General features: G+C 38.2%; 1 protein-coding gene across 2 annotated transcripts in view; it reads right to left on the reverse strand.

The window, feature by feature from the left end:
• SNX9 (sorting nexin 9) overlaps positions 1 to 20,917 on the reverse strand; it is a 45,207-nt gene that overhangs the window by 3,605 nt on the left and 20,685 nt on the right. For both annotated transcript variants that reach the window (XM_026077082.1, XM_026077081.1), the window contains 8 exons: positions 19,118 to 19,248; positions 17,722 to 17,825; positions 14,635 to 14,738; positions 11,908 to 11,985; positions 6,081 to 6,157; positions 4,839 to 4,928; positions 3,307 to 3,421; positions 1,718 to 1,809 (listed from right to left, as the gene is read on the reverse strand). In XM_026077082.1, coding sequence (XP_025932867.1) covers positions 1,718 to 1,809; positions 3,307 to 3,421; positions 4,839 to 4,928; positions 6,081 to 6,157; positions 11,908 to 11,985; positions 14,635 to 14,738; positions 17,722 to 17,825; positions 19,118 to 19,248 — 791 coding nt within the window. The remainder of the gene's footprint in view (positions 1 to 1,717; positions 1,810 to 3,306; positions 3,422 to 4,838; positions 4,929 to 6,080; positions 6,158 to 11,907; positions 11,986 to 14,634; positions 14,739 to 17,721; positions 17,826 to 19,117; positions 19,249 to 20,917) is intronic.

A 20,917-nucleotide genomic window follows, 5' to 3' on the forward strand; every position in this document is an offset into this window, starting at 1 on the left:
CCATTTCTCCTACTCACAGCCCAAACCCCAGGTTGCTTACAAAGTGTAACAATTCTGATAGTTTCCACCAGAGCTGCTTATTTTCATGTGCAGCACTTTTTGCCTTGTTCATTTTGTGCTTTCAATTCTCAGGTTATATGTTGGATTAAGTACTGTACACAGGAAGGACAGCACGCTGCCTTTTAGATTATCTAGCACTGGACTATGCAGTATAAGAGTCATTTTTCAGTCATACATAGCTTTCAGGAAGGGCAACCATTTGGCCAGTAGTTTTCGATACTGGATGTCTGAACACAGGCTGATGTTATCCTAGAAACTTGTCAGCTATTTTTAAGAAAGAGACAGGGAGAAAAAAAAAATATATATATATATATATATATATATATATATGTATATATGTATTGCTCTGCCCATGTAACCAAAAGCCTCTTCACTTTGGACCAGAGACTTCTTATTTGGCTGGAGGAAAGCAGCAATACTGGAGAGGCACCTTTGATCATTCCAAGGAAATCCACACAAGCCTGGTTGAGCTGTAAGCCTTAAGTTAAAGGCTAAGGAAGAACTAACTACTCAAAAGATCCAGTTATCAAACATGCTTTGATACCCATAAGGTAGGGGTCTAAGGAACAATGCCAGATTTTTCATGAAATCCTCTCTCCTGGAACAGCACATCGGAGCTGAGCTCAGTTCCTGTGCTCTCCCTCAGGCCTTACAGTGCCCAAGCACCTCACATGTGAATGCAGATCTGATCCCTGTACTGGAGGAAAGTGGGAGACTGACCCAAGGAGACTGGTGAGGTTACAACTGGGAGAGGAGAGAACTGGAATAGACTGGGCAAGAGATTTGAAGAAGGTAAGGGAAATGTGTGCCTAACCTCATCAGGTGAGAGAGAAAATGAGCAAGGTGACCTGAAGTTCTCATCCACTAAAGATACCTCTGAAGCCCCTCTGGCACCTTTTACTGCTGTGAAGGGCAACCAGTTGCTTATCACTCCTTTAAGTGATAGAACCAGGTTCCAGCACTCTCAAACTCATGTGTTTTCCCAGGGTACCACATTAAGGAATTTGTTCTCAGGCTTCATTTCAAGAAGCACAAGGGGTGACATACATAAGAAAACAATGTTAGATGAAAACTAAGGTTGCAGGTCAAGTTCTCAGAATAAACATGTTGAATAAGTTACCTAAACCACTGTAAACCCACTTCTTCCCTAGACATATACATCAGGCTTTAATCACAGATGCCTCCTTTCGCCCTCCCATTCAATGGAATGGAAGCATCCCTCAAATGGCTTACTATTGTATTCAGTGCTATAGGTCTTATTTATTACATACTGTTCAAACTCATTTCTGAAAATAGATTAATTTTGTGTGCATAAAGCTAACACAAGCTCTTTGTAAATTTAGTTGTGGCATTAAAAAAAAAAATCAAGCTGTCAATTAGCAACAATGTTTCTCAAAACCTTTTAGGTCTAATATGACACAGAGTTATAGCACAAAATAGTATCTATAAGAAAATGTTATTTCAACTCATTCTTTGTTCTCATGGAGGGTTTTTTTTTTTGTTTTCTTTTTTTTACATGTACAATTCCTCTTCAAATATCTGCTCTCAGGGAGAGGCCCATACAAAAAGATGACTAAGTGCAGTGAGCCTTTCATACACAATGAATGTAGCAGCGCAGCATGGGCCAAGAAAGTGGCACTGAAATACTACAGCTTACCGTTTCATAGAACTGTGCCTGCTGCTCCAGATACAGGCGAATGACACTGTTGTAGTCATAAATCCGGTTGCTGTGGAAGTGATTCATCTCAGCTGTAATCAGACCCAGGAAGCAAACATTTTTAAGAAGTGTTCATAATTCAGAACAGTTTCACTCAGTTCAGGTTAGTTACTGTGTAAACAAGCTCAGTGACCAGCCCTATCAGTATAGTTACTATTTTCACACTTGCACAAACCATTTTGTCCACAGCACTCAAGTTATGATGGAACCATCTGTAAAACCAGTAGGGTGTCCTTTACTCACTGACAAAATGCAGACACTTCTTGGATAAAGCCAGGATCTTGTTATAGTATTCAAGTGTACAAAGATTTGAAAAAAGAAAACCACTAGGATTTTATCCTGTTGAGGTAACAGCATTTTCCTCAAGTTTTTCAAAAAAAATTTAGCCAAGGCAGTCAGATTTGGAAGGGTATAGGTATTAAGTTGCAAGCCACAACTGTTATATCAGCTGAAAAGACAGCACATCCAGCAGTGTGCACCCATTCTTGACTGAGGCTGTTTCACTAGGAACTTAAGGAACAGCATTACTGAGTCCATAACACTTTTCACCACATCTCTGTATTTGCACCTTCCAATTGAACTGATCCAACCAGACCACTGAACTTGTCAAGTCACTAAACAAGGCAGCTTGACTTATGGCTGAAATAAAAAGTTAATCATATTTTCTTTGAGATACCCATAGAAGGAGAAGAAATATTCTATATCCTAACAGTCATCCTAGAGGTCTTTTTCTATGATTAACACTGAAACAGTGGAGTCATTTTGCATTAGTGTGGCCAGGAAAAAAGTGTTTTTTTTTTTTTTTTTTTTTTAAACTCTCACCTCTAAATCAGCTAAAAAGCAGCTCTCAGAAATGAGTAATCCCACTGAAGTCAGTGACAGGAAGCATTTAAGGGCTTTGTATCCTGCAGGACTGAGCCCTGGCTCCTTACTTTCCCAGTTCTTCAAGTCCACTGTGCTATATCTTGTACTTTCATCTTTGTTAGAATTATTGTAAAGTTTGAGTGACATTGAAGGAACATCCAGTAAATAAAGCCTTATCCACAAGAATATTAACCAGACAAGATCCAGCTGAGGTTAAGCCATGAGTCAGAAGAGTACTTGCGCAGGTGCTGACCTGCTTCCTGCATCTGGGCCCAAGCTCTTTGTTTGAGACACTGTCATTTGAAAATGAAAGAATTAGTAGTCTGAGGTTGTGTGTGTGTTTTTTTTTTTTTAATTGTGTTTCTAAAATATATAATATGAGATCTGAAAACAAAATAATGGGCAAAAGAGCTATAATTCTAGAGGAACAAACAAAGGATGACCAAAAGAAAAAAAAAAAAAATATATATATATATATGTAATACAAAAAAAAAAAAAAAAAAAAAAAAAAAATATATATATATGTAATAAAAAAAAAAAAAAAAAAAAAATCACACTAGCTCTCACTATCGTTCCTGGTAGAGCAAAGATTCTCTAAGTTTGTTACTAAGTTGTTAACAGTTGTCTTTCAGAAGTCGACAATATTGTCATCTAGCCTGTTTTACCTTGTAGTGCATAAGCCATGGTGCTCACACGTTTCACCATGTTCTGTTTGTCTTGTGGCGTTATCTTACTGGTCGCAACTAATTTGTCGCTTTCCTTCACTTTTTCTATTGCTCCCTGTAGAAACCAAAATACAGAAAGATTAAAAGAGCAGTCAACTTAAAGAATTTTATAGTCATCTTCAGTGGCACTAGCCACATTTTGGATTTGCACACTATACATACACAATGACCAATTCTGCCTTCTGGCATTTTCACCTAAAGTTTGTTAAGGGTGCTAACAGTTTGCAAGAGTGACTTAAAAACAAGGCATGAGCTCAGTCAGAAACTGAATTTGGTAAAGACAGTAATAAACAGGGATGTGTACAGGAAGGACAAAAGGACCAAATTTTAAAATATAATTGGCTCTAAGATAATAGACATCCAAAAGCCTCAAACTACCAGATACCGGTAGAATCTTACTTGCACATTCTACAGCATTCAGACAAAACACTGTTTTCCAAAAGGCTCCACTTCACTGTGACATTTGTGTGATGCAAGGCTTCTCTCAGATCAAAAATTAAATAAATAACAAGAAACAAACACCTCCCTCTTCACAGTATATTTGTAGTGCACTTTCCTCTTCGTGACAAACAATATTCAAGAAAATCTACATGTCTCTTTGCCATAGGTTGGCGTTTCAGGTTTTAAAAACATTTCTTCCGCATTTTGTTTATGCTACTATTTTTTCCAAGTATTCTGTGGGATTGGGCACCTTAAATATCCAGAAGAATTAAGTTTACTGGAATACGTCTAAATCTGACATGCTTTTATAGCTCTTTGCTACTCTTGTAGCAAACAAGAACATACTTTTACATTTAGCACTTCAAGTGGTTGGAAAACACTTGTGTTCTTGTTTAAAATTTTAAATTTTAGTTTCTGAAACAAGTAATAGCTGTCACATGAACACGTGGACAATTCCAGGAGAAAAGAGAAAAACTGAACATGCAAAACTAAAAATAATGACTAAGTTCATTGCTTTATTGTATGATGGCTATCATGTTACAGAGCACTTTTTTGGCACAAAGTTAGCCCTATTGCTCTATTTTTAAAGATTAAAGAAACGTACGGGCAGTGCACAGCTGGATATCACATATCAATAAGTCAGCTATATAAATGCAGACTTTTTCCTACAGTATTGATATGCTTCAGTGTCAAGTACCATGTAAAATTCATCAATATTACAAATTGATACTACTGCTATTCACCATTTAGGGATATGAAGTTACCCTAAAGAAAACCCTGAAGCTTCTAGTGCTCTGCTATAGCAGCAAACCATGATATCCTTAAGTCTAAGACAAATTCTAGGTTCCCTCCCCTCTAAGTATTTCTTATTTAAAAAAAGTCGTCTTCACAGAAGCTTTCCATGTTACAAGCAGCAGGGGCCAGACTGCAGTGCAAATGCAATATAACATACCAACGCTTTTGTTGCTGTGTTCTGTAGGTCTTGCTACTGCCTACCCCTTACTAGGAAAGGCCTCCTCCCACACACATACCTTATGAGCTCCTATGATGTCAGGGAAGCAACCAAGAAATCCCTTATATTCATGATTTGTTTCCATCAGAAAGTGAAGATCTTTCTTTGGCTAACAAACAAAAATGTAGCATTAGTAAAAAATATCTGTGGCATATTAGTAACACAGACACTGAAAAGAAAGATGACAGAAAAGAAGGGAGAGAAGAAAAAGAAGGAAAGAAAAGGAAAACACATCCAACCAAAACCTCAATTGCTTGTTGCAAGTTTTTTCATATTTAAACAAGTTTTTTGCCTGCTAGAAGAATAGTATTTTGAGGTAAAGGGAAGAGTTAAAGGATTCTGAAAACAGCATCAAGATGAAGTGTTAAGCCTGGCTGCACTCACAGAAGTGCAAATCTTCCCATTATTTGTAACATACATGGGCAGGTAAGTACAGAACCTTTATAAAGATGAAAGCTCTTTGGAGTAAGACACTGAGCACCAGTGAGCAGATGCCTTGGTTCTCCATTTTACTCAGCACTGGTTCTCCATTTTACTCAGCATTGGTTATAAAGTGAGGGGTTTGCACCGAAATTTCCATCGAAGAGGAGCTCCTAGCCATAGCAATGGCACTGTTAAGCAACAGTCTCACTGCACATAAAGATGTGCCTAAGCACAGGTGCATCTCCTTATTTGTTGATTCGGAAAGTCGTTTTAAGAATAATTTCCAGACTCAACATTGAAATCAAGATGCTCTGCATTTTGGAGACTTTAAACTTCACAGGTGGTAAACACAAATTTATGACTTAAACAAATTTTTCAAGAGAAATTACAAAAATTGAAGTTACTGAAGCAGACAATTGCATGTCAATATATAATCAAGAGCAGCAAGATGAGGATTCTGTGGACATTTGAGGAAAGCAAGGAGAAGAGGGAAATCCTATCCTTGATTAAATCTCATTCTGTTGCATCTGTAATGAAGATGGCCCACTGACATCAGAAAACAAAGCCATTTAAAGAGGAAATAAGCACTTTAGGATTTTAGAAACCCGAAAGTGAGCCTTCTTATCCAAGAGAAATACCCTCCCATCACTTCCCCCAAGCTCACATGTAGTAGAAAAGAGAAGTTGAAGGTACATTTAAAAATATTAACAGTAATTTCATTGAAGTGGTCTGCAGCACTAGCATTTATTATGTTTTAATAAGAAAAAAGTCAGAAGTGAAGCAAATAGGAGATAAGCTTGCACACACTGTGCCAATGGATACATTACAACACTTCTACCTGATCTGCTACAAGACTGGCAATTTCCTCATAGGTTTTTCCTGCTTCTGTTATTGCTTCATTGAGATCAGATTCTCCTAAAAGTAAATATCAGTGCTCAAATTACAATAAATTACAGACGCAAGTCATGATTCAACCCAAATTAAAAAAAAAAAAGACTTATTTTACAATAATAAAAGCCTATGCATCATTTTATACCCAAAAGTAATAAAGAAGTTGGAAAAAAGTGTTCTTAAAGCATAAAAAAAAGCCAAAACTCTTAAAATCTTGTAGAAAATGAAAGCTAGAGGGACCATTTAAACACTGCTCTGCTGTATTACTAGTACTATTTGCTTCCACATTTAATTAATATACATAGTATAAATACAGTTATTCCTACACACAGGACAACAGGAAGCCTACCAGAAAGGGAGGGGAAGGAGGACAGTGAGGGTGACACTAGAAGATACCCCACCTGCAGACATACTAACAAAGCTGGAGAGCGCACCTGTCATTCCAGTTTTTAAAGTAACTTTCATACCTAACGAGCAGCAAATTCTCCACGACATCCTACAGAGCAATGATGATAACCCCAACAACTCCAACAGCCCTGGACCATAATTATTAAAAAGACAGGGGAAGGGACAGGCAGGCCCAACTTTTTTCCTCCCTGTCAACAGGATTTCTGTCACTTTAGAGAACTCTTAGATCATGTTTTCAGGCTCTACGAATTTCAGATTTTATCTGAGAGACTGTTTCTAGCCTTCATCATTATGTAAAATAGATCAAGGGACCCCAGAAGCTACAACTAGAAGCACAAACACCACCACAAATCCCAAACTAGACAACATCACAAGAGCTATTACTAGCAGGACATGGCTACATGGAACAAAGATGAAAGCAAGCCTTATGTTCTTGTTTTTTCATGACACTTCACCTTCTAAAAACACCAGTTTCTTTCCATCCTTGTTAGCTTATCCAAAGCATGTAGTCAACAGTAAGGAAAGCAGGTTGAGGTAGAGAAGGGGGAAGGTATAACTTGCAGATATTGAATACTAGTTCAAGGATTTTTTTCATCCCTTCAAACATGTCTTGATATTAGCGAGCAGTTACAGTATTTTACAAACTTTTTTATTCTATGGACATATTAATCAGGAACTCAATTTCCAATTATAAACCTATTAATCATTAATTTGAATATTAAAATAGTTTTTTTTACTCCCACATATGAACTCATCTGTGTTAGAGATTTAATAGGACAGGCTGAAATGAAAGAATCCTAAAGAAAACAGAAGAATGACCGAATATTCAAGTCTATCAATCAGTTCTTACTTTTCCTTAGACTGGTTTCAAAGCCGAAAGCTTTGAGGAGGAGCTACTGAACCTAAGTGCTAGTGAGTCCAGCAATACAAACACTGCTAAAGAAATGGCTGTTTTTCTCCTATTTCTATTTAAAAGCCTACCTGTCTGGCTAAAATAATAAAAAGTTTTAATATGAAGTCTAATTGACTTCATAAGTTTAAGAGGCACATAACTCAAAAGGGAGCTTACTACTGTAAGACTAAGAAGTTTCAGGGAGATCAAATTATTATTTCACGCAGATTTAAACAATTTCATTATTGCAGGGTTCCAAGCCTGCTCAGGAGTAACCTTGAGTTTACTCAGACTGCTGCTTAGGCAACTTGTTCCTAGATTTTGCAACAAAACACCGTATGGCTTCAACTAGATTCACAAGCCAGGTTGGTCTGGGTGTTGCTGTTCATTTTATAACACCATATAAAAGAAAATTACTTTTCCTATCTGAGCAAAAAGAGGGAGAAAGTGTTTATATTCGAGTAGAAACTACTCCTGTCCATGCAGAATTCACCCAAGGGACTTTCACAGATTGGAGCTGCAAAAACTCCAGACAAACCCTTCCAATCCTGGTCCTCTCTCATTTGGGGGACAGCAGGGCACAGAGTCAGCTTGTAGAAGGCACAAGGTATGTTCAGTTTCTACTACTAGCAGAGACATTCACATCCCTAAAAAGCTGGGGCTAAAGAATGATTTAAAAGTTGGTCTAGATGGTGGGTCCCAGCAATAGACAGGCACACAAGTGGTAGAAGAATATTTGCAGCTTCTTACATTGTAGAAGGCCAAAGGATGCAGTCCCTTTCACAGATAATACCAGGGCAGCCTTAAGAATTAGGCTTGTCACTTGTACCCTCCAAATTCAAACGTTATCAGCAGTGTCATGTCATGCTCGGTCTGTCATGCCTTACACTAGGCCTTTGAGAAGTTACAGCATGCAGTTGCCATGCTCACCCACCAAGGCAACTTGAGTTCCACCAGCAGATTGCTCCCATTAGTCACTCTTGGTATGGGTTTCAGTCAGAGTTTGCTATTTTGATAGGGCCACATCTCCAGCAGCCTCAGCTTCTGGAGATCTGTGCAAGATGCTAAGTTGGCAATAGGCTGCTTAACCCAAGTGAAGAAGGCTGAGCTGGGTAATAGGTCCCAGTGAAAGGGCATACCAGGATGTCAGGTCATTCTTTCATCAACGGAAAAGTAGAAAGCACCACATCCTGCTGACATATTTACAACAAAATTAGGGCAGTGTCCACTACCTATAACCTCAAGAGAAGCAGAGAGGCCTTAAAAGCACTGATTAAAGACACTCATAAAAAGACCAGTTAAAATTGCCAATAATCTTCTGCAGCTGTTTTAACACAACTGTGAGTAGACAGTATGCAGGTCCCTAAAGCAATGAAAATATGTCATGGGGAAATGAAAGAAGATGTGAAAGCATAAGGAGTCTTTTGAAGATGTTCAGCAGTGCCTCCTAGCAGTTTAACTGGTTGGTAAATGCCAGTGGTTATCACCTGAGAGAACACACATCAGGCATACTGAGAGAGCTAATATTCTGTAAGGCAAATGATTAGGGCCGCAGAAATTTTTGCCAGGAAGTCCTGTCCTGTCCCCCCCCTTCCCCCCAAAGCAGGTTTTTAACAGAATCCAGGAGTAGGAAAGAGATAAAGTTTGATGTACTACAGATTACTTGTAGCAAGTAATTTTTTTTCCCCTGGAAAAATGCACCTCAGACTGGCAACACCTAGTACACGAGCACCTTGGAAGGCAAGATCTGTCTGTTGTTAACTGGCAGGATAGTGAAACTCATATGTAACTACCTAAGAAAATTCCTGAGGGGTGATGTAGAATTTGGAGATCTCACTGTGGTTGAATGGCATACCATAGACATTACTTTCTTAATACAGAAGAAAGACTTGCCCAGATTTGGCACCGCAAAAGGAAAGTCATGCTATTTAAGGCTGTGTTAACCTCAGAGCATCATACTTTGCGATAAGATAAGCAAGGTGTATCAGGCTGCAAGACTATTTCCAGCTGTATTCTGGAACTGTCCAATATATGTTTTTGGACATGGATCATATTTTCACAGCTGATATTCTTAAAACAGATCAGACAGTACATAGGCCCATGACCAAGCTAAAAGAGAACCTTTTGATGCATCATTAATAGTTTTAAATGTACTCTTGCTTCTGCAAAAACTGGGGACAGATGCCTTATATGCATTGTGGGTGGCAACTAATTGATAAGGCTCATTCTGTAGCGTAAGAGAAATAGCAGGATTAGGTCAGTTTAACAAGTGGATCTTAACAGATGCAGCCTTAGACTTTTTAGGCTGTAAATTAAGAGAGAAGGCAGTAGATATTCACCACACAAGGCTGGCAGGGTAAGAAGGCAGCACTGATGAAAAAGGTAAATTGGTTTTAGGTGGCATTCAGAAATGAGGTTGTTAGCAGTGCATGCAGGCCTTCATCAGAATATCTGAGTCACAGGCAGGCTGGCAGGCCTGCAGATGGGCTGAGAGTAGCTGTTGAAAGCAAGCTTTCCAAATCCATAAGGCCAGTCTGATGGACTCCAGGACAGTGTCACATTTCAAGGTGAGCATTCCCTACTAGCCAGTATTGCCTTGCTAATGTTTCTTCATTCAGAGGAATAGGTTTAGTACTTTCTTTTAAATATTGAGATTAGCAAAGCTGCATCCTATTGATTTACATCCAGGTGCTTATGTCTCTTGCACAGAGCCTGCTCAATCCACAGACCACTATTCAAAACAACCATCAAATAAAAATGCACATGAACAGCAGCAGGACAGACTGAGGGCAATAGTGACAAAGACATTTAAAGCAATACATACACTTCACTTGTTCTCTCTTCTGGGATCTGAACTTTAAATGCAAAGAATCCCATATATTCTTAATTCTGAATGAAATACACTGCTGTACCAGTGAAATTAAAAAGAGCAAAATAGATGGGATCAGGACAGAGGCTATCAGTGGCAAAGATGACATTTTCCTCAGTAATACACCGGGGTGCAACCAGGTACAACTAGGGAAACAGCAAAGGGCAACATCCCTGCCTTGCTCCCAGGTATCATGGGATCTATTTTTCATACCATTCGAAGATGCTGGAAATCAAACTGAAGCTTTCCTTCGTAAGGCTGAACTGCAAGTTTGCATCCTAGCTTTAAGCCATATTGTTTTCCCTTTACCCTGGTAAAAGAATGTGTGTTACAGTTCAAGTAATTTTCAGTCCTTTCTCAAGAACTATTGCTACATATTGTATTTGGCTAGGGTTTACAATTCTCTAACCCATGATAAGAATATATAACTATGCATCTCCTCTGTTCATCTCTCACACCAAAAAGTAAAGTTTAGGTAAGATGCTACTCTGATTTTAAATAAGCAATCATCCTGTTAAAATACAGGACAAAAGAGGGAGAACAAACTACAGGGAGTATACCTATTTCCAGTGTTTCAAGCAGCAGAGATCCTGAATTTCAGAACTGGTTCCATTTTAATACAAGGCTAACGGGTCAAAAGAAGTTTTAGGAGTACAGAACAAAGGACCGATTAGTAGTTAGCAAAGTAAGTACTGGTTAACTAAGTGGCCTATGATAGAAAGACTTCAGGAAATCTCCATGCTGTAGCAATTAATGTTTTGGAACAGAGCAATTTAGCTATTAAGTCTTGGGAAAAAAAATGGCTTAAGAAATCTGGAGAAAAATGGACCCAATCAGGTCCCTTTGGGATAGAAAATACTTTCCAATTACTTAGAAAACATATTAGCAGAATTTAGCATATCAAAGCAGGATAAGTTTGGCCTAAATACTACATTTTAGGAGAATATGAAGTCTACAAAAAGAAATGGCAATCAATTCCCTCCCAGAACTTTCATACCTAACATGACAAGCTACAGTATTTTAGGACTGTTGAAGGAGAAGGAAAGGTGAAGGACAAAAATAGGCTACAACAGCCAACCCTCCATCTCCAATAATGGCATACAAGAGTCTTTTAATAAGTTTTCCATCCTCATGTGGAGTTACTGTTTCATGAAGTAAGTCACACAACAGTTTTGGGTGGCAGATATTTTTCAAGGCTGCATTTTTCTTCCCTTCCCTTTGATACAACACAGAAATATAGGTCATGAGAAGATACTGCAGCATATTTTGTTAGTCAGGCCACTGACCAGATTACATATTAATGAGATCAAACAGAACACCCTTCCCCTCTCCCCAAGCCATCACACAGCTGCACAGTGAGTGTAAACAAGACTGCAGACTAGGAACAACAACAACAAAAACCCCACAAACCACACCCAAAACAAACAAAAACCCTGTAATACACATGGGGAAACTAGGTTTTAATATTTTGTCAGAAACAGACTGAACATATTAAAGATTTTAAAATTCAAAGAGCAAAGCATTAAGATCTTTGGCAAAAACGATAGCATGATCTAATCAAAATATCTTTTGTTAAGGAAAGTGCAAATGAAGATACAGAAGTACCTTGGTATCCACTAGTGCTGAAGACCAGTGCCAGGCTCTGCAATGCTTTTCCTATCTTCTGGTATTCCTTGGGTAGTGCTGCAGGCAGGAAACGGATGGGAAAAAGAAGGAAACAAAAGCAAAAACACAAGAGTAAACGTGACTAAGTCTGCAGCATTTCCAGAACTTGACAGAAACAAATGTCAAAAAAACCCCCTAGGTTTTATTTTTTTCCCCTCTAGTGAAACGTTTAGTCACATTCTTACCCCCTCCCCTACAGAAGTTCCACAATTGGATAAAGCAAGTGCAATCTGGCTTCTCGAAAGCCACAGCTGGGGAGACTGTGTGTGACTGCTGTAGAAATCTCACTGTACTCCTAGCTTACAGTCTTCCAACCTATGCATATAGTGAGTTTTTTTCTCCCCCTCTGTGAGCAGCCTGTATCTTCCCAGAAAAAAATGCTGAAGTGATGTGGAGATCTCATCAACATTTTAAAGAAGGGATTATTGTACAGACCTATAATACCTAACCTCTCTTCAAATCATGGATTTTTAGAGAGACTAGAAACCAAGATTTTCTGGGAATAAAAACAGAAGTATCTGGATCATAAAATTAATTGTTAGAGTCTAATTATTAGAAGTGTATGTATAAACTGCTTCCTCACAATGAGGTCAAAAAGCTGTGATTTATGAGTAGGTATTCAATTATTAACTATTTGAATACCATCACCCCAAAGGCCTAAAAAGCAATCTGAAAAGTGAAAATACTTTTTATAAACTACTCTTACTAGCAGAAAACAAACAAACAAAAAAAAACTAGATCTGCTTTTTGTTTTCAGACATCTGTATTCAGAGGGTACGCTGTTTGGTTATAAGAGCAGTTTTCAGTTCCTCTGGCATGACACAATCCAGATGTTTAGAGGGACCCTCACGTGGTGGTGGTGGTGAATCCCATGTCAGTTTATTGACCTTGTTGGATCAAATTCTTGCCCAGAAGTTAGTTTATTTTTTGACAACTGATATTTCTTATGTAACAAATACATTTTAGAGTACTGAAGTTCTGCTATAAGCCATTAGCTCATTACTCCATCCCCAGTAGGAACTCCAATGAAAAATGTCTGGTTTTTACTTGCATTTAAGAAGTTTCGGCTGTCAGTCATTTTAAATATTACTGAACAGAATGCACATAGATATCACACAGAAAGTGCCAAAAATACTTCTCACTAGGAGCTGGGACTAGTGTTGACAGGAGAGTAAAAATTATATATTATATTATACATATATAAAAAGACTACTGAAGTTCTTATGTTCTTGCATGTCCAGGTTTACCTGCCTCCTTGTCTACTCTGTATGAACGTCCAGAAGGTCCAAACAATTTGCCAGCATGATCACAGCCGATTTGTTGTGTTTACACTGGCTAATAGCTATAATTATTAGAAGAGTCATTACATACCCAAAGCGCTAATGTCATAAATTTATGAAGATTATGTTGTATTTTAGTAGCAAACAAAATACTGAATTTCTACCATAAGTATAAAGAGCCAGCCCTTAATTTGGGGGTTTTCATCTCACTTGATCTGTATAACTGCACAGTAACACTGTTTAGAAAGTTGCTTCTGAGGGACCTTATTCCCTCTCCCCCCTCTGCTTTCCCGTCAGTATCATTTGCTAGTGAAATGAGAGCCATACAGAATCAGAGCAAAGTCCTGTGAGAGAGGAGACTCTAGGTTAGACAATTTTTGACCTTAGTAGCAGGAGTGTCAATGATGTGTAGTGGTAAACCCTCCTATTCAAAGGAGAGGAATTTAATTAATTTAAAACCACATCCTACAGGCACAAAGGCCTAATGTAGTCACCACCAGAAGAGACTGTGCTCCTCTACTTTCCATTCTGTCTGGTCAGTCCCAGATGTTCAACTGCAATGTGAGATTGAGAAAAGAGGCAAAGAGGTAACTCGGGAGATGTATTTACTCCAAGTCTGGGGACAAAGTATTGCATGGGAGTAAGAAAAATAAATACAAAAAATTGGAGATTTGAAGAGATTTATGTGATAGGTCTTTGGTAGCCAGACACTACAGCCTGCCCTGAAGTGTTTCTTATTATGATCCTCAGCTGTAGTACCTGCTTCCTTTCAATAGCTGCCTTGTGGTGGCCACAAACACTGAACACTGCTGTGGACTAGGAAATTAGAGCTCAGGCAGAGACATAGGGACTTGGTGTGAAGTTCTGCAACCCTAAATATCTGTGGGAAGGAAGAGACAAGATAGGAGAAGAAGAATTGGGCTAAAGAATAAATTAGAATCAAGACTTTATTTTTTATTTTTAAGTCTCATTTCACCTTTAAATCACTCCTCCTGGCATGCAAGAATCCTAAAAAAGGGGTTAATAAAATGCAACCATTTATAATTTGATCAAAAAGATCTACTTTGCCCATGTTACTAAAGTCTAGATGAAGGACAAATATTATTAGAACAGGTCCAACAAGGATTTTTAGCTGGATGATTAGAACTACTTAACTTTAACAATTTTAACATATGGGCGGGGAACAGATATTTTCTGTCATGAGAAAAATAACAGGGGAAGGAGAATTGTATGCTTTATACTTTCAGACACTGAAAGCAGACAGAAAGGCATAAAAACCTCATGACAATTAAGGATTTCCTCGAGTTTTACGATGTGCCTTGAGTTATTAAAAAGTAAAGAAAAAAGCAACACAGAAATCACTGCTGAGTTCAGAAGGGACACTTACGCCCTGTACACCGTTTCCAGTGCTCTTGTCCCACTGTCAGAAGCTCTTTAACACCATCATCCATTGCTTTGGTGAACCTACCCACTGCATCACACTTCTGTTCTCTGTGGCATTTGGAAAAAACAAAAACAAAAAACAGTTTAAACAAATGCATTAGTTTAGTCTAGCTCTAAACACAAAAGTGAAATATTTAGAAGTGCCAACTATGTCTGAGAATCACAGAAATAAGTGAATTCCATGAAATCTCTACGAACTCTGATGTCAGTGAAATTCCTTCTTCGGATCCAGGCATTCATCATGCTATTTTTCATCTCTTAAGAAATGTGTGGATCAGGACTATCATTCTTACTATGGTTCCTTACCTTAAAAAAGGCTACTAGCTAAATATCCTCTGTGATGGGATCATGTAATAACAGAAGAGCCAAATGCATATCTAGAGCACTAAACACAAACAAAAGGACCTCACATTGTCAGAAAATTAAATGTTAGAATAACAGAAGTAATAAAAATTCATATAGCAATGAATAAATAAACAAACTGTTCCACATAAACATTTAAGTCTGAAGTAGGTGAATAAAAGGTAATAGATCAGTTCTTCTAAGGAAATATATATGCATAACTTAACATACTTTGACAATAATCAAAACTTTCCATCAATATAGCACTGCATGCATAGTAATGCTCTTAAAACTTTACAGAAGATGATGGCATACATGTTCCAACTGTAATTTTCCATCAGAATTTTTCAAGCTGCATCAGATGTTACGAACGCTTTCTCCAGAGCCTGCAAGAGTCAGTCTCTTGCTCCCAGCAAGGCAACAGCAAGCAACTCCCCCAGACCCTGTGCAGCAGCTCTTGGGGCAGCCCAGAGACTCCCACCACCCCACCAGCACCTCCAGCCCTTGGATGGCAATTATCCCTGGAAAGTTACTTGTTCACATGAAGACAGAACCTCAGCTTTTTAAGAGTTAAGCTGCCATGTTCCTCGTTTTACTCTAGCTTCCCCAACAGCAAGACATCCTCTTTAATTCCAAATACTTTTCTGTGGTCATGATACTGTAAAAGTCCAGCCAGCACAGAGTTACCATCCTTGGGTCAAAGTCAGGATGACACACAGGAACAAAACCTAGAACTAGCAAAATGGTTTCAGTAAATAATGCCTTTCACTGGAGAACCTAAAAGCTATTGGAACAAGCCGATTTGCCCACTTATATATATTTTCTTGAAAGCCATTACTCCTATAAATTTATATATATTTATATAAATTTATATATATATATATATATATATAAAATAAAAATCAAGTTTTATTTTCAAGGGTAAATTTATCTTTTTTGGAAAGAGGACAGACTATTTAAGGGAAAAAAATTAAAGCATCACAGCTGCACACCCCAATACCCCAAAAGACTAACAGGATGAAACAACTGAATTAGATGGATAAACTAAAATTGGGCTGATTTACAGGAGGAAGTTATGACAGGTGACTGACTTCCAGCAAAGCTGTTCAATAAAGTATGGAGCTCTACATGTTCAGGCCCTCAAAAATACTTAATGTGATACCAATAATGCCACACAGCTGTGAAGTTTCAAAGACGCAGTAAGCTGTTCTCCTCGCTGTACTATTTCCATTCTTGTTTTTCTGAAAACTCTACTACATAATTAACCATTCCAGAAGTAGTCCCATTTTTACCTGAACAGTGGCATGCTTCAGTTGCCACTTTCTTTGAAGTGAAAGAAACCGAGACAACTTTTTAAAATCAAGATACATTTAAATATAATTAAAAAAAAATCATTATATGAATCATGAGTTGTTCTCCCYGCTCACCGTTAAAAATACCTAAAAAATCCTTGAAAACCACCCTTTAAAAAAAAGTTCTGCTTTAACTATTCCCTCCTAATTTAAGAAAGTATGAATGAAGGTATACAACTACTTCTGTTACTATTAGCAGTTTAGTATCAATGACAGAGCAGACTTGCCAGATGACAGTATAGATATATCTGTACTTGCGTGTATGCTCAGACACACTTTTTTCCTTTAAGAGCACCCTGAAAGGTTCCCAGACACTGGAGCATCATGCGTATTACTGAGGTGTTAGAGCCACCCCTGTAATGCTTGTAGTTAGGCCCCCAGCACTGTCCCAGCTCAGGAGCCGATACCCTCTGGGGATTATTCTCTGCAGGCAGCTTGCACATCCCCACCTTGCTTTGGGGTCTAAACGTCCACCAGGACGGAGGCTGCTCGGTCCCCACCAGTGACTGTCCGTGCCCAACTGCTCCCCAGCGCGTCTCATGTGCTAGCAGACGCGAGTTGCCCAGTTTGCAGGGTGTGTGCGGACCAGCTCCCACACGCGCTTCGCAGGGCTGACAGGGCTGGGCTTGGAAGGGGCAAAGTGATGCCACTTTATGAAGTCTGTCCCAGTGGTGACCTTGCTCAACACCACAGAAGTGCTGTGGTGCACACATATTTGTACACACATACCTCTCCATTTATACTTCCAGAAGGCTACCCCAAAGATGTAATAATGCATTTAAAAATGGAATTTGATCATTTAAATCACTTCATTTGCAATAGCTTACCATGGATTCTAGCCATTAGAATGATTCAGTGCATGCATTAAATACTACAGATATTTTACAGAAATATTTTTTTTGCCTGATGGCCCACCTACAGTTATTCCAAGCTGCTTGGAGAGTCTAGCACACTTTGAAACTGTTCAGAATAAGGGATAAAAAGAACAAAACATACTATTTAACTCCACAGGATCTATCAGTGTCTTGGCAACTAGTTTTGGTAAGTCTTTTCAGGATCAGTATTCAAACTCTGAAGTCAAAGAGACATCATGTGGAGCTCCTCTAAGTTTTAGAAGAGCTTACGGGCAAGGAGGGGAACACCCCCACATACCCCAACACTCATTCAAAAGAACTGAGCAAAACACCCATTATTCATACCCAACTTAATAAGCATCTCTTCAAAACTATGAATACATACATGTGTGCACGCTTACTATTTAGTTTTATACTTGTAATTCAGTTTATGTTGTTAATATGGATGCATAACATCCATGCAAAAAGAAAACACCACCTTACATTTCTACCATGTCCAAGTCGGGAGCTTCTGGCTCCACTGTAGAAAAGATCAGAACTCCTACAGTCTCATCTTTTTCTGCCTTTCTCTTTCCCATTTTCCACTCCTTGAGGAAAAAAAGAAAAAAAAAATTGACCATTGCTATTCATCCACCTTTAAATACATAGACCTAAACAATGAATGAAACTTCTAGAAGAACTAAGCAATAGTCTACCCACACATTAAAGCCTTTCAGATGAAATAGTTTCAGTGGGGCCAGAGTTTTAGAGTTTCCCTCCCTTCTTGTGCACTTTGTTTTCTAGATCCTAAGGTGAACAGAACCTTCTTGCATATTCACAGAATCACACATATTATTGAAGTACAGAAAGGCAATTTTATTCAACTTTATTTGCACATGTGATAGTGCTGATATTAGAAGCTAGTCCAGAAGATCATGAGACTATTACTCAATAGCCATATTAAATTCTTAGTAGGAACCGATAGAAAATAAAAAGTTTAAAATTCCAGATGTATTGCACCATCGGTTCTGTTTACTTCAGCCTGTAAGTTAGTTAGATCCTATGAACAATTGACTAGCTAGCAGTTACACAACTCTGCTCTGGCCATCCAAACAGTCCTTCACTAGGACTGTAGCTTACTATGTTACTAAGCCCTTACCTACAGGATTACAAAATAATTTAGATTGAGGAGGTTGAGTCCAACCTCCTGCTCAAGGAGGGTCAGCTGTGAGGTCAGACCAAGTTCCTCACGGCTTTGCCCAGTTGGATCTTAAAAACCTCCAAGGATCATTTTATTTCTTGAGCAAAGTCTGTGTATTTAAGAGTGTAACTATGTGATGAAAACAGTTTTCTTGTTCTTTCCTCAATTACTAGATACCCAAATTGGTAACAGAGTTAGAGCTTAATCATGGAGAAAACATTATTTACAGAAGGTGAAGATATTAAACCTCTAGAAAAACATATAGGAAAATGATGTATAACAGGAAAATTGAGAGGGGTTGTTATATCAGGTAAGACTGCAGTTAGCAAAGCTGTACCAGAGGACTGTAGCATCTAATAAATCCAACAGATTTGGATCAGAGCAACAGTCAAAAGAGTTCTTATAATTGTTCTCTTTCTACTGAAGGAAGATTATACACAAAGCAGTACTGTAAACAAAATCGCTTTAAAGAGACCCACTTCTGTTATGATAGCAAATAACATTTCACAAAGCAAGTTTATTTTTCATTTTAATCAATGAGTTAAGTCTACTAAACCCAGCATTTTGCAGCTCTTCATTACTGCCCACTGGGGGGCAGACAAATCAGCAGACTACAAAACTGAACTCCTATCTGAAAAGGGTGATGGTGGTAGGAAACAATTCCTCATTCCCAATCTTTTTGTGAACATTATTTCCTACCTTTTCATCTCGGAAATTGAGAAATTGCTGGAAAACTTCACTTTCTGAAACAACAGGATGGCGACACATCCTTGTCATCCAAGCTTGCAGCCTCTCCATACGCATTTTGATAAATTCTTCTTCAAAGCGCCCTGTAATACATTAAACAAGGATTGTTACATTTCCACTTTATTAGCCTCGGGGGTTTTGTTTGTTTTGTTTTTGTTTACTTAAAACAGGACCTGTGATTTATCTGGCAAGTTATTACAATGGATATAGAATTTACATGAAGGAAACATTATCCAGACAAATCAGAAGAGCCTTATGATGTATTGTACAATATATTGATTACTGCAGAGAGAACTGCTCCTTTTAAAGATGGTCAGGAAATATTAAAATCCTGCAATTTCCACACCCAATCTGGATCAATTGCATGGGGTGGGGGAGCAGGGAAAAGGAGCACTTTCGGATGAAAAACAATGTATTCAGGTGACCCAAGAGAAAAGCTAGACACAGGCTCAGAATGTAGACAGCTTATGGATACAGTTTACTCAATCCTTTGGTCAAGATGATGCTCGGAAGAGTGAGAGAAAAGGAATCTCAAGTCCTAGCTACCAAGATGTCACATCCTAGCTAACAAAGCATTTGAAACTGTACTCAGCTCAAATACAAATAGCAGATTCAAAAAAGCAATACCTCCCATAAATATATTTCTTTATAGGTAAATGATATGTCAGAAAAATAACAAAAGACTTGATAAATCATGTATGTATTCTATTCAGTTTGCACGTATGTAAGGCTCAATATGAATTTCTTTTGTAGTTAAAACAGTTTGTGCTTAAATCTCTTAAAAGTAGGTAACCAAAAGAAATATTTCTACCAGCACTGTTTCACCATTGTATTTATAAGAACCTTTCAATTTTAGCACAAACTGGGTCTTCGAGAGAAGCATGCAAGAAGAAATGCACTATGTTGGACTTCTAAAGTGTACAGTGAATAGGATGTGTCTGAAAGAGATGAGAGATTCCTCTAGCACACTAACTGTTCCAGTTTCCATAGCAGGGTAGATGGCAAACCTTGAATGCGCATACTCTCAATATAATCCCACTGTATAGTTACTATGGCAGCAGCTCACAAGAGGTTCCCCCCCGCCCCTTTTTATTTTTTTAAACTACAAATAAGGGAACTGGCAATACTACAACCAATGAAAAATTAAATGTTGGTATGAGCACACTTCCTGCAAATTAGCTAGCGAAACAAAACAAATACTACAGAAGAAAGATTATAACCCACACTTGTACCTTGTTCCTTGACCTATACAGAGATCGCAGCAACATTCCTGTAAGGCAACAGGAACAGTAACATTTGGAACTTGTAATCTAGTCATTAGGCATATCACCACCAGCAAAATCATGATCCTCTTCTGAGCAAAGTCAGTCTATTTGCATAGAATCTTGCTTTCACAAAATTAAGGGGCAGAAAGAGACCTTTCTAAACAGTCTTTAGAAAGAAGCCTCCCAAACACAATGAAAGATACATACCATTTTTCAAAGAGAGCTGCTTTTAACATTTCAAAAAAGAGAAGGAGAAAAAAACCCCAAAAAACAGAAAAGAGCTTTTTTGGCATGAGACTAACAAATCAGCTTCTCCCATAGACTCCAAAAAACCAGAAATCCACAGGCAAGGTTTAATTGAGATGCAAAGCTCAGTCTTTTATGATACAGTTACAATGAAGTCTGGAGACCCCATCAGGTCTTCTGATTTCTTTTTTAGTTTACATGCACACATTTAAGTAAAAATACTGGTGAATTCTAAATATGA

This window comes from Apteryx rowi, unplaced genomic scaffold (assembly GCF_003343035.1).
Source record: "Apteryx rowi isolate R43461 unplaced genomic scaffold, aptRow1 scaffold_448, whole genome shotgun sequence".
Lineage (NCBI taxonomy): Eukaryota > Metazoa > Chordata > Aves > Apterygiformes > Apterygidae > Apteryx > Apteryx rowi.